Source organism: Tigriopus californicus, chromosome 4 (genome assembly GCF_007210705.1).
Source record: "Tigriopus californicus strain San Diego chromosome 4, Tcal_SD_v2.1, whole genome shotgun sequence".
NCBI lineage: Eukaryota > Metazoa > Arthropoda > Copepoda > Harpacticoida > Harpacticidae > Tigriopus > Tigriopus californicus.
Window position 1 is genome coordinate 13,199,316 of NC_081443.1, and position 12,702 is coordinate 13,212,017.

The following is a 12,702-nucleotide window of genomic DNA, read 5'->3' on the forward strand; positions in this document are numbered from 1 at the left end:
CCTGCCCTTCACTCCATTCTTGGCGTTTTCTGCCACCCTGGGAGCGTCACCAACATGGGGTTGCAGACACTTTCGAACAACAGCGAAGAGGGCGACGTTCCCGACGACTCAGCTGCTGAAAAAAGCGGTCGGGGGCCAATTCTGAACTTGGAGTGCCACACAAATAATGCCAGAGCCAGGTCTCCATTTGAAGTGGAAGGCGAAAAGAGTTGAGGGGCGATCATGGGGCCGTGCATTCCAGGGAAAACCTACAGACCCCTCCGGCCCATGCGACGATTTTGCCAATTAGTCCCTGGCATTCGGGTGAGTATTACTCATGATTAACTACTGCAACCCAAGTCATTTGTCGATCCGAAACGGAAGGAAACGCCGGACCACCCCCTGGTGACCAGACACAGATGTTATGGACGAGTGGGCTGGTTCTCCAGTTGAAACGCATTCACTCGGTTCCTTTTAATCTGAGCGGATGGCCGAAAGCGATAACGAGAAAGAGAAGGAAGGAGGATAACGTCACACATCGGGCAGGATCACGCCCTTCCTTAGGGACACATACATACTATCGTAACTGGCTTAGATCCTAGAGACATTGTCAGGTCTTGGTTTGGTCGTGTTACGAAATGATCGACATTAGCTGTAGATTATTGAGAGCTGATGTCGCCAAAGGAAAGTCTAACAATTCTCCTTTAACCCTCGGAAAAGTTTGAAATTATACGTAGGTGCCAGGAAATTTGCCGCACACCAGGCGGGATTTGGTATCAACGGTGGTGAATTCCACCACTCAGCGTGGGGTACTTTACAATGTCTTTGTAGGTTTCGATCTCGGACTCCGAGACTGTGAAGAGCACCCCACCCACCCATCGTGGTGGAGACACGAGAGCCATTCGACCACATTAGTATGGAGAGGCGAAAATGACCCGACGAATAATCATGGAAGATATTGGCCTGCTCTTAGAATGTTTGTCTCGGTGGGAAGTTTGGCTATGTTTCATCTTATTTGAGTCCAAGGATTTTGTTCTCACTTAAAAGTTGGAATGCATTGCTTCACAGCAGAAACAGAAAGACATAAATAATTTGAAGACGAGACAAAAAGGAGAAAGACATTAGTTACGTGTTTCGAATTAGATGGGCTGCCACCCTCGGATTTCTAATTACTTCTTCGACCTCCCCCCAAACTCTCGTGGCCCACGTTCAAATGTAAACTCGGGCGGTGCGACGGCTGAACACATTCATATTTGTGAGTTGTAAAGGGGGGGAATGGAAATATGTGGCGAGGAATCTCATTTCAAAAGGGTCTTAACTTATGGGTCGACCAGAAAGGGGAGGCTTTGAAGGCATGGGTGGGACTGAAATTGGCTTGACATTTCAACATGCCTAATGGTTTCGAGTTATCAGTCGAGAGTTGGACTGCGTTCATACCCACAAATAGGATATGGTGCTTAAGTCCCAATTGAAAGAGCCGCACGGGTTTCAGCCCCAGGATGAGGAGGTCCATAATCCAATGTGTTGCAATCAAAAACCATGACAGTGGAGGGCGTAACTGGTAAATAGATTTCAGATCGGGGCCCATAGACAGTCCTACTGGCTTGGACTTAGGAATCCAATTTTAGATCGCAGCGTGAACCTCATTCACAACGAGCATGAAATCACCCGGAGTAGCTCCAACCTCCACCACCACCACCACCACTACCACTACCACTACCACGACTGGGAATCCAGGATCTATGTCTTGAATTATGCATGCTAGGCAGTGGTCGTCAATACAAGTAGAGTGTGAATAAGGCTCATTTGGAAATCAAAAAGTTTCATTTGTAATATCCCTCACCCAGACCAAGAATGCACTTGAATGGGCCCTGATTGTGACTGACACGCAGATTTGGTACCTGTTCACGGTGTTCAAAAAGCCCTATCAAGTTTCCAGAGAAATTCCCAACCACAAATTGGCATTTTTCTACCCCCAAAAAGTCATAGGGAACACCTTTCACTTTCTTGTTTTATGGAATACTAGTTCACATAAAAAACTTACATATCTAAAAACATTATAAAAACTAAAATTTTCAAAAACCTACTCAATGTAAATTAGGAGCATACTTAGTTAGCTCTTGAATGTAATTTACGATATCATCTATTTTACCGCTACTTAGTTACAAGGAATTTAGTGGTCCAGATTTCATCGTTTTTAGCCCGAAAATGCCCCGGTTAGATGTTAATTCAATTTTCCAAAGAATTAATATCGATTTTCACTATCGCAAAAATGAAAGATTATTTTTTCCATTTCTTGCATAATTTCAAATAAACTTAAAACCTTGTACAACCATATCTAAAACCCTCAAAAAAGCAGATTTTTTAAAATTCATTTTTAAAAGCGTCCATGGTACATTTCGTTGAGTGGTCACTGAAAATTTCACAAATATCAATGAAACCTTAAAGAAGCTATTTTCAATCAGTTTCAACAAAATCTTCAAGTAACGACAAAATCTAAAACATTGTCTGTTGTATGTACCGTCTTCAGAATTCAAGTGAATCCATAACTAAGTGTACACATGATGATTGTAAAACACATTTTCAAAGATTACACTTTTAGTGTGTTTTAAGTAACATTATATAGCATTTTTAGCTATTATAAGACAATCTAAGAAGAGGAAAAATAATCTTTTGTATTTTGGGGCTAAAACCGATTAAATTTGGACCACTAAATTCCATGTAACTAAGTAGCGGTGAAATAGATGATATCATAATTTATATTCAAGAGCTAACTTAATGTGCTCCCAACTTACATTGGGTAGGTTTTTGAAAATGTTAGCTTTTGTAATGTTTTTAGGTCTGTAAGTTTTTTATGTGGGCTAGAATTTCATAAAGCAATAAAATCAAAATTGTTCCCCATGATTTTCTGAGGGAGAAAAATGCCAAGATGTGCTTGGGAATTTCCATCAAAACTCTAAAGGGTATTTTTACCACTGTGTGTTCTTATCATTATACTTTTTTTTTTCAGTTCCTTGAAAAATATCTCGTAGTAATGTCATGGCCGAATTAGTCGATGCTGACTCAAAGCATATCTATTTGATCCTGACAAGTTATTTGTCTCTTAACCCTTCACTTTCTTGCGGTCCAAAGTTGGGAATACATTGGTTACAATAAAATTTCTTTGAGGTAGCACAAAGTGTATTCTTAACGATTTCAAGATGTTTAATATCGACATCATTTTCAGCATTACCTTAAAGATAATTAGTAGATATTACGCATGGCTAGTAATATTTAACAGACCGCAGAACGTCCAAGCAATGAAAACTTGGACGTGAAGAAATAAAGTCATGAAGAAAATCATCGATTTATTTGTTACAATAATTTCACTGGGCTCATAAATAGTCCACCAAGGATATCATTCAAGAAAAATATATCTTTTGCACCTTAATATGCTAAGATTCATATTTAACTAACATCAATTTAAAGCATCATTCACCGAGGTATTCAACCATTTGAAGAAAAACTCACCCTCTTTAGGGTGGTTGAAAATTAATAATGTTTGAGATTGCACTCAAAATGATGAACGTTTCAGGAAGTCGGCTAAGTGACGTTAAAGGTTGTTGCAAATTATGGCATATTATGGCGCAATTGATTTATGAGCGGTCTAAGCTTTACCCATTCGGAGTTGAAATCTATGCGTGCGTTTGTTTTCCCGATTATAATTCGGCACATGTGCGTTGGTTTTGTTTTTCCAGGTCACCAAAAGTAAATATTTGATGGGCTAACAGCCTCAGCCAAGGAGGTCCGTTAGACAGAGACCAGCGAACAACCATCGAAATGAGGTAACCGAAACAACTCAGATTGGCAGTGTGCGTCACCACTAGGAGGTTGCGCGAGTTTCACTTCCTGCAAGTTTGCGTCCATTGTGCCCAAACGAGTTAATAGCCAATCTTTGGACTCCATTTTTGAGTGCATGTTCTTAATCTAAGGGTTTATATAATCGACGTTTGTGGTATTGACCGACCAAGTATTTGAGCAATCAACTCATTTTGAGAGTTGAGAGGGCCATATTATCTTGATAAACTTCATTTAAGGCACTAAAGCATGCATGCATAAAAGCTAGTCAAAAAACCACAAAAGCATATAATCCGAAACCTAAAATCTGAGTCTTTAACCGAAAAAGTACTTAGAAATAAAAAGTGCAATGCGTGGTTGCTCAAAATCAGAACAAATTGCCACCATCTCAATGTGATCATGAGCCAATTGACATCTGTTGAAGCTTTTACCGTCTTTTTTATTTGTATGCTAAGTGCCCGGGCCTTAAAGAAAGCCATCACATCATCCATTTTTTTCATATGCATGACGATCAGATTGTTCTCTATGAGTGGATGTGGTTGGCGCCTAAAAGTTTGCTTGGTGGGGAATGAAATGAAGGATCTCTCCCTTACCAGGAATCTGTTCCATCCACGAAATGATGTCTCCCCCTTAAAATATTGCCTTTAGACCTCGTAATTTGAATCATCGTCATCTGGGAGAACGATTTTTTTGTCGTTTTTGTGTTTTCTTTTAGGGCACTTTGCCTCATCTTCTCCAGTTGTTACAAAAAGTGTTTTAAAAAATATGTTTAGGCTTTGTCTTACCACAAAATAAACAAAAACATTGAATATGCGTTAGTTATCATGAAATGGATAACGAGTATTTTGATCGTCTCCACCCGATTTGTTGGGATCAAAGTCGGCGAAAACGTGGGAAATGAATGTGCACAAAATAGAAATACAGCAAGCAGATAAAGCTGGGTCGTACCAATAGACGACAATGTAGTTTGCAGACTTCAATATTTAAAACGTATTGAGGATGAACAACTTCCATGTACAGTAATGATAAGAGCGCTAATTTCAAGATTACCCGCTGCCCATGGTTTGGTCATTTTTCCGCGGCATATCCACGAAGGTTCTTCGTTAGTTCTTCGTAGAATCCACCAATCCAACAACTAACCAGTTATTCATCAAAAATCCGGCGGAACGAGGATGAAAACTGCCGGGGCTTCTGAGTCAAGAGTAATGTTCACTTGTTTATGCATGCAAATGAGGCCATTAGCTGGTACTTCACGGTATGAGACAGGGTATATGCACATCCATCGGACGTAGCTGTGACTTTGGTCGATGCCAATTGCTCTGTCGGGAGCGATGCTCATGAATTTGAAACATGACGTGCAAACAAGTTGAGCTGAGAGCAGTCCGACTTGCAATTTCACAATTCAAACAACGTTCAAGCTCGTTCCAACGAATACCGCCATATCGTCCAAGATGACTACGGCTAGTCCGAATTAGAGTCTCTGGTCCGATTCGACGGTATGTGGTAACACAAATGCGAATAACAACCAGGTTGATTGTGGGTGAATTAGAAGCTCATTTAAGCCCGGTGCTGATCGATGGATGGGAATAGCTATTTATTCAATAGCGGGGGCTTTCTTTGCGTGTTGTGTAACAAGGTGAGGCTTGAAAAAAGTCCATGCATTCAAAGTGTCTTGACCGTATAGGATTGTTGAAATCAGAACTTTAATGAACTACTTAAACAGAGCGACCCAACCATTGAATACGCAGTTTTCTTTTATGAGCGCCGATTCCCAAGGTGTTATTTTCACTCAAAACCACTTCAAGGCAAATCTCATGGGTGGAAATATTCTTTCTCTCTACGAGGGACTAGAAACTTACTTTCAAGCCACTTGTGAACACAGAGCCATGAAATAAGGCTTCTAACCTTGGCGATTGGTTTCCTTTGCTTGCATGAGAATGAATATTATACCTCTGAAAACCAGTCGCCATAAAAGAAAGGAAATTACAGGGGAAAGGAGGAACATGACTTTTCAATTTGGAAAGTATTAACCATTCAGCCTCTCCTCACCATCGAGAATAGCCTTCACTTGGACCGGTTGACTTTTGAGTGGGTTCTAATTGCAAGGGAAAAAATCCATTGAAAAAACCAAGGTGCCCTTGAGAAAACATTCTTCCTCGTCAATGGTGAAGAAACAGTTACAAAAAGACACTCTTCCCGGTGATTTATTCATTTGCCTCATTTCGAAAGGTGCGTTAAGTCATCAATCCTTGAGCATGGCTGCAGGCCCAGGGCCCTGATTTCTGTTATATTTCTAGCAAGCTTTTACAAAAAAATGCAAAACCCGAGCATAGAAATCGAGTAAATTTGGGAAAACCAGATCAACAGCCATGAATCAATCCTTCTGCAATAGCTAAAGACAGATATTGAAAAACAGTATCTGTTGCTTTTAAAAGTCCAAGGAGTAGAAAAACAAATATCATTGCAAAGTACAATTTTATCTTTTTTTGTTTGATATAGGACTTCTGAACGAGGGCTGAAATCTACATCCAGTACATTCGATTAACACAACATTCTTGCATGACAATTTTACACGCACTATTTCGATCCTACAACGAACAAATGAAGTTATACCTCTCCAATAATCGAGCTAAACGAATCGGACCTGCAGTCTGATTAAGAGCTTAAATATACTAGTTTATTTCTTGCCTCAGTTTGATCATGAGTGAGGATTTGAGAAAATTGGATTCAAACATCCTAGCTGGATTCTACGATGATCATCTTACCCAAGAACTCCTTCTCCTCTCTCTCACCCATGAGACGACCCACACCGTGGTTAAAATGCCAGATTGAGTGTCGACGGAAATATCCAAACAGGTCTTGGTTGGTTTTTAAGCATGAAAGGGTTCCTTTTATTTTTGAAGGGTAGAAATCTGCCAAGATCCGTTCCATCAATTCCCCCGAAACTTGATAAGGCTTTTTAACCATGGTGATGATTACATACCTCGAAAACAATTATAACCTGAAAAACTTGTAACTTTTTTGACCTTTTTGAGCGAAAAATAAACATTGAGCCATATTTGCAATTTTCCACTTTCTCGACCCTTTTTCCCACTTTTTTCCTACTACTGATTTCACAATTCAGCGCGGGTTTTTTGCCGTTTTATTGTCATCTGGGTCTTTATCTGGCAGCTCCTTGTTTGGTACCTCTTTATTTATTTCTGTGTAGCATGATTAGATGAACGATTCAATCGTCAGCCCGAACCTTTTTGCAATTTTCTTTTGGTTTGGGTTTTCATTGGCTATATTAACTGATGGAAAGAATGTAATCCCCGGTAAAATTTAAATGCAAAAATTATGGTTTATCTAGCTGTTGCCACTTAAACTTGACACAATGTTTGGTCCACTAACGAATTGAAGTATTAAATTGAACAAAAGCATCCTCAGCAGCAACAAGAGTGACTCCAGAAGAGAGTCAATTGTTTACCATGACATTTTTACCAATTGAAAACGTGTCCTGATGTCCAGCATTACAAGCAAAAATGTTAATTTCTTGTAAACTCAATGGATGCATTTTGATAAATTGTTTTTGCAGATTGTTATAACTCGTTTCAAGTTTTGCCAACTGTTTTTTCACATTTTTTCCCAAGTTAAAAAAAAAAAAACTTTACTAAAAAGGCAACTTATTTTTCGAGGTCTAGTGATGACAAACGCCAGATGAGCCGAGGGGAGAGGACCGTATCCAAGAATTCCGCTCATGATATTGAATTGGTCTAATAGATGATTGGTGTAATTGGGATAGACTAATTACAAAGGGATGGTTGCAACAAGAGTGAGAAAGAGCTCACTGCCCTGAGTGAGCACCGCCCCAACATCATCATAATCTCCACATTAAGTTTCTTTTGGCCAACACATATGTCTAACACATCTGAGATTCTTATGGAACATAATAACAATCGATCTTCCAATGTACATAGATCACATCAGTTCGTATTAAATCGTGCAACTATGAGCCAGGAGAAAATCTTCGTAACATTAGTTACAAAGCGTTGCACTTTTGATAGGAATGTGGACGAAACGGGGCCCCAGGGAGAGAAGTTTTTAGCCATAGCTCACTTGGGAAAATGCAAAAATGCAGATGTTTTCAGTTTTCGTCGGTTCATTATTTGACAGGTGTTGCTGAGCCAGGATCGTTCGACATCCTTGAGATTGTGATTCCCGGGGCCAAATTGGAACCATTCCTTACGTTTAATGTCGGAAGATGGGAATTAATGTTTGCTAACCAAATAGAAAACTATTTGATGCTTATCACGGTAATTTTGGCAGTAATAAAAATAAATAATAAGATACAGTAATTTATAAAAAGCAAGTAAGAACGTCAACAATAGTGTCCAAAAACATTATCAGAAGTGGCAAATATTTATCTAAATATTTATGGTGTTTTTGATACTTCTGATTCTGGGATATCATTGCTAAAAAAAAATAACTATTGACTTTTGTTGCCAATAATCATTGAAATAATTGGCCCTTATTCTTGGAAGGAGTGTCACCAATGCACAAACTAAATTGTACCGTGGGATAGTGGCTCAGACTTTGCGCACTTTATTTCACGGACTAATCAGACGAATGTTTTCGCTTGGAAAATTTCAGCCAACCCTATTCTTGGTTAAGCTTATCTGACAAAAACATAACAGAGGCAACCCAATTTCCAACAAATTTTGAAGCTCGCCCTCCAAAAAATGAAATAAAACAAAATAATGTCCAAGGTTCAACTACCTGGTGTATGGCTTTTTTTGTTACCATGAAAATGCTTTTATTTGGGTATTGTTTTTCAGATATTTGATTTGGTAATTTGCTTCTCGGATAAATCAAATATTTTCGAGACACTAAGCCGAATCGTAGTGTGTGTTGGCCAACGAGGCGATTCAATTGATTGCCAATTTCAAATCTAGTCCGAAGCCTGACCTTGCTCTCTTTTTCGAGGACACGGGAAAGTAATCCCAATCGTCTCATTTCCACTTCCGAGCTACACATCAGCATTTGTGCGCCCTTCCCTTAATGGCCTTCTTCGAGCTCCTCCTTGGCGTGCAGTACTGACAATAATAGTGCTCTAAATGCCCATTCCGAGACGACAACGTCGAATTGGAAGCTCGCTTGCCATCGGTTCCAATTTAATGAATTGGATGGAATCCCCGTCCAAGGACAATTTGGCAGCCCGAAATTGATCAGGACCGATCGTGATCGTCACCTTCCATCAGGTGGAAGGGTCTGTAGTTTGTAGTTTTACAATGCACGAAATGATCTGGCTTGTTTAGGATACCATCTCCGCATTATTTGAGATTGAATTGCCATTCCTGACCGACCACATTCGATTCGAGGCGACTCTGACACTTGAGCTCATCCCAAATATCGAGAACAGCAATGTCATTCTGACCCGTTACCGTGGCCAAGAACAACTGAAACTTGGTCATGGTGATGCTCCGGACAAATCCTTGAGGCACGATAGGGGTCACATCGACGATGCGAAACAAATCCAAAGAGACTGCCACGTTTAAGGAGTTGTATAACCCTATCCGGATGTTCCCGAACATGACCGCTAATATCCCGGGGGCTTCCGACAGAGAAACCACAGCTCCGGAATGTCGAAACCATCCCTGGGATTCTATTTCCGGAACTTCGTACTGGATCTCCTTCGTCTCGAGATTCCACACTTTCACTTCGCCCAAGAGATCACCAGAGACGAAGAAACTTGGCATCGATTGGAATATCATCACATTTCGTACACCTAAAACATACAGAGGAAACATCTTCAAAGCTGAAGCGGATTCTAATACCATCTACGTATAACATCTACCTGTGGAGTGACCTTTGAATGCATGATGTTCAACCCATTGATCGCCATCGAATTTCCAAGCTCGCTGAATCTTGTCAGCCGAGCCCGATACAATAAAGTCCTGGGTCACGTCAATGCACCACACCGAATGGGTGTGGCTTTGAAGGGTTTGCTCCAAAGTCAGGTCACACGCGTACCCCTGGCCTTCTTGACCGGGTTTGATGTGCCAGATCTTAATGGTATGATCCCTGGAGGACGTGGCTAGAGTGTGAGGGTTGATGAATTTGACAGTGGTTATGAGGCGTTTGTGCGCTTCAGAAACGGCGCAATGGAGTTGAATATCCTCGTCGGAGAGCTCTTTGGTAGTCCAATTGATCGTCCACAAAACCAACCTGCGGTCCCTTCCCACCGTGGCCACAAATTTTCCATTGATATCGAACTCGTTCACCTCTCTTCGATGACCACCACCAAATTGCACAAAGGGCACAGATCGGTTTCCTGTTTCCATTGGAGGCACATCCTCTAATCCTGGTGTTTCCACAGTGGGCGATGTCAGGGGGAACAATGGTCGAACCATGACGGCCCCGCCCATAGCAAAGAGGACGTATCGGCCTCTCAGCTTCATAGCCCTGACAAATTTGGCTTCTTGGATTTTCACCAAATCCGCGTATTGATCTTTCCACGCCCCTAAATATCCTCGTTGTATGCGCCACGCCAATTGTCGGAGCTTCATGGAAGCCGTGGCCAAGTCCCCGTTTTCCCGGTCTTTTTGGGCCATGTCAAACGTCGAATAGTTTTGGCTCAAGCGATCTCTCAACCAAGTGCCTTCACCGGCCAATCGATGATCCACCACGTGCTGCCAGACTTGTTCGCGAATCATGAAATTTCGCCAACTTTGACAAATCAGCTCTAACCGAGCGAGAGTCGAGATATCCAAGTGATCCAGGATATTGTAGATTAAGTGGGCAAAACCCGGGCGATCTAACAGAAATTCCATACCGTTTAAACCAGGAATTAAGTAAGATTTTTCAGGATAGAAAGTTGCTGGTAGGACGTGAAGCATAAGAATATATCAAACAAAAGAAGTATCACCACAACAAACCTGTCCGGACCGGATATTCATGAAAAACCTTGGACGGAACAACGACGATTCTCCTTGCTCAACCTCGCTTTTGATCATACATCCCATCCATCCTCGCCATCTCCGTTCTGAAGATGATGAATTCCGATCCCTTGTGCTCTTGGATGGGTTTGAAGATTGGTTCAAGTCGACGGCTTGTTTACTTCAAATGCTCCCTTTCTCAGATCATTTGGCGCACTAGATATGAAAATTTCCCCCATCTCTCCCCCATACTTTCAGACCATAGGAATTGTCGAAGGACCAATGCATTTGTGACGGATATTTTGGCTCACAAGTTCAAACCATCCGGAACCCTGAATGGTTGGGGGCCGACCAACGCTTGGCTCAATGTTATGTTATGGTTGGCCACAGGTGAACTCTGAAGATTGGATCAAACACAGGAAAAAGGCACACTTCGCCACAGTAAACACATCGGCATCATGAATAGTCCCAGATTTGATCGCCTATAATGTGTCTAGGAATAGGAGTGCTCATGATTTTTCTGTCTCAGTCCATCATTTTATCTCAAAGCCAGGTAACCTATCACTAAACCACAAAAACCCTGTTCATCCCTAGGCCACTCAAGGACCGTTTATTTGTTCTCTTCCAGGGCATATTATCTTCCACCAGTCTGGATTCGTGTAACTTTGCCAGTTTGCAATGCTCCTATCGAACGGGCTGTGGGACGGCCTTGAAGAGCTATTTGATTGAATGCGATCCCCTCATTCAAAATCGGACTCAGGATTGCACAGAGGGGTGCAAAAATACCCTGATTGGTCTGACGTCCACCCCCGAAGGCCAGCGTCTTATGACTGTGAGATCTCTTTCATGTATACCTTCTTTTTGTCCATTGACTTGCTTGGACCAACAGACTGGTGTTCCCATTTTAGTGCGATTGCGAGGATGATCGTTGTCGAAGAGCCAAGGTCCATTTGGAAACCTGTCGCCGGGAAGTGTTGTACGCCACCCGAAATGACACGGTGGTGAGTTGTTCCGAGGCCCGTTGGATTTGCATGTCGGATGCGGAGTGTGGCAAGGCCCTGGAATACTACCACCATCTCTGTCGAGCCATGTTCAAGGGTCGACGGTGCACCGAGCGATGCAAGAACAGTGTCTCCATTTTGAGCCGTCAAGGCCAGGCTGCCAAGTTGAGTCAGTGCGAGTGTCGAGCCAACGAGACCATCGATGAGTTCCAATGCTCGGTTGTTCAAGAGAACATGAGTCGATTGTGTTTTGACCGCAAAGAAGTGGAACGAGAAGAACTGGGAAACGGAGAGGGGAAATCTGGAACGGTGACAAATGTGGTGGTTGAGGGAGGAGGGGACGTTTTGGATAACAAAGTCAGCTCATTGGATGATCGAGCGAAAATGGACCGAGCATGTGCTCTACCAACAGCCAGGCTGGCTTTCGAAATTCTTTTCATTTGTAAATTCATTCAGACATGGTTTTATCAAAACGCAATATAGTTATAGAACACACCGCTAATATATTTATCCACTGGTTTATTTTCTGTAACTTGCTTGACACCTAAGACCATAGATAACTTCATATATAGATCGATCAAAGGCGCTGCGATCGCTTGTTTTCGTCTCAGCTGTCGCTGGTGGGCAAAATGTTTCATTCGTAGTCAAGCTACTTAGGACAACTATGGTTCAAATATATAAACCACTAATACGACTCCTTGCCTAGCAATTGCTCTCGTCCAGCACGCTTCATAAAACGGGTTTGAGTAAGTTGTCCGACCACATTTTTAAGAACGAAATTTTGAAGGGGTTAAAATGGGGCTCAAGTTAAGGTTTTCATCCATGTGATGGAAACACTTAACTGAAACGCAAAGAACAAGCCTGGGTTGAGGCTGACCTCCAGAGGTGTCGGGATTACCTTGTTTACGTATAGGCGCAATCATGTCGCCCACATTCAAGCACATTGTTGGGAGATTAAAACGAAATTCCAA

General features: G+C 41.7%; 2 protein-coding genes across 3 annotated transcripts; one reads left to right on the plus strand and one right to left on the minus strand.

Annotated features, from left to right (window-relative positions):
* The first annotated feature begins 79 nt into the window (after positions 1-79).
* Positions 80-12,235, plus strand: LOC131879451 (growth arrest-specific protein 1-like). The gene is made up of 4 exons (XM_059225779.1): positions 80-303; positions 10,989-11,283; positions 11,359-11,562; positions 11,639-12,235. Exons 2-4 carry the CDS (start codon positions 11,218-11,220, stop codon positions 12,212-12,214), a joined length of 846 nt encoding a protein of 281 aa, XP_059081762.1. The 5' UTR covers positions 80-303; positions 10,989-11,217; the 3' UTR covers positions 12,215-12,235.
* On the minus strand, positions 8,287-10,995 carry LOC131879450 (uncharacterized). 2 transcript variants are annotated; one of them, XM_059225777.1, is made up of 3 exons: positions 10,721-10,995; positions 9,650-10,609; positions 8,287-9,580 (listed from the first exon to the last, which is right to left on the minus strand). In XM_059225777.1, exons 1-3 carry the CDS (start codon positions 10,815-10,817, stop codon positions 9,126-9,128), a joined length of 1,512 nt encoding a protein of 503 aa, XP_059081760.1. In that variant the 5' UTR covers positions 10,818-10,995; the 3' UTR covers positions 8,287-9,125. The 2 variants fall into 2 exon arrangements, with proteins under 2 accessions (XP_059081760.1, XP_059081761.1); XM_059225778.1 differs by having other exon boundaries at positions 8,288-9,580; positions 10,731-10,995.
* Positions 12,236-12,702: the final 467 nt, after the last annotated feature.

Bases quoted from the DNA above. Each gene is read 5' to 3' on its own strand.
- LOC131879450 (XM_059225777.1), bottom strand. From the start codon at position 10,817: ATGGGATGTATGATCAAAAGCGAGGTTGAGCAAGGAGAATCGTCGTTG. The intron at 10,610-10,720 runs GTGATACTTCTT...AATTTCTGTTAG, and splicing joins GTCCGGACAGGTTTGTTGTG to ATCGCCCGGGTTTTGCCCAC. The intron at 9,581-9,649 runs GTAGATGTTATA...TGTATGTTTTAG, and splicing joins ATTCAAAGGTCACTCCACAG to GTGTACGAAATGTGATGATA.
- LOC131879451 (XM_059225779.1), top strand. From the start codon at position 11,218: ATGTGTCTAGGAATAGGAGTGCTCATGATTTTTCTGTCTCAGTCCATC. The intron at 11,284-11,358 runs GTAACCTATCAC...GTTCTCTTCCAG, and splicing joins TCATTTTATCTCAAAGCCAG to GGCATATTATCTTCCACCAG. The intron at 11,563-11,638 runs GTGAGATCTCTT...TTCCCATTTTAG, and splicing joins AAGGCCAGCGTCTTATGACT to TGCGATTGCGAGGATGATCG.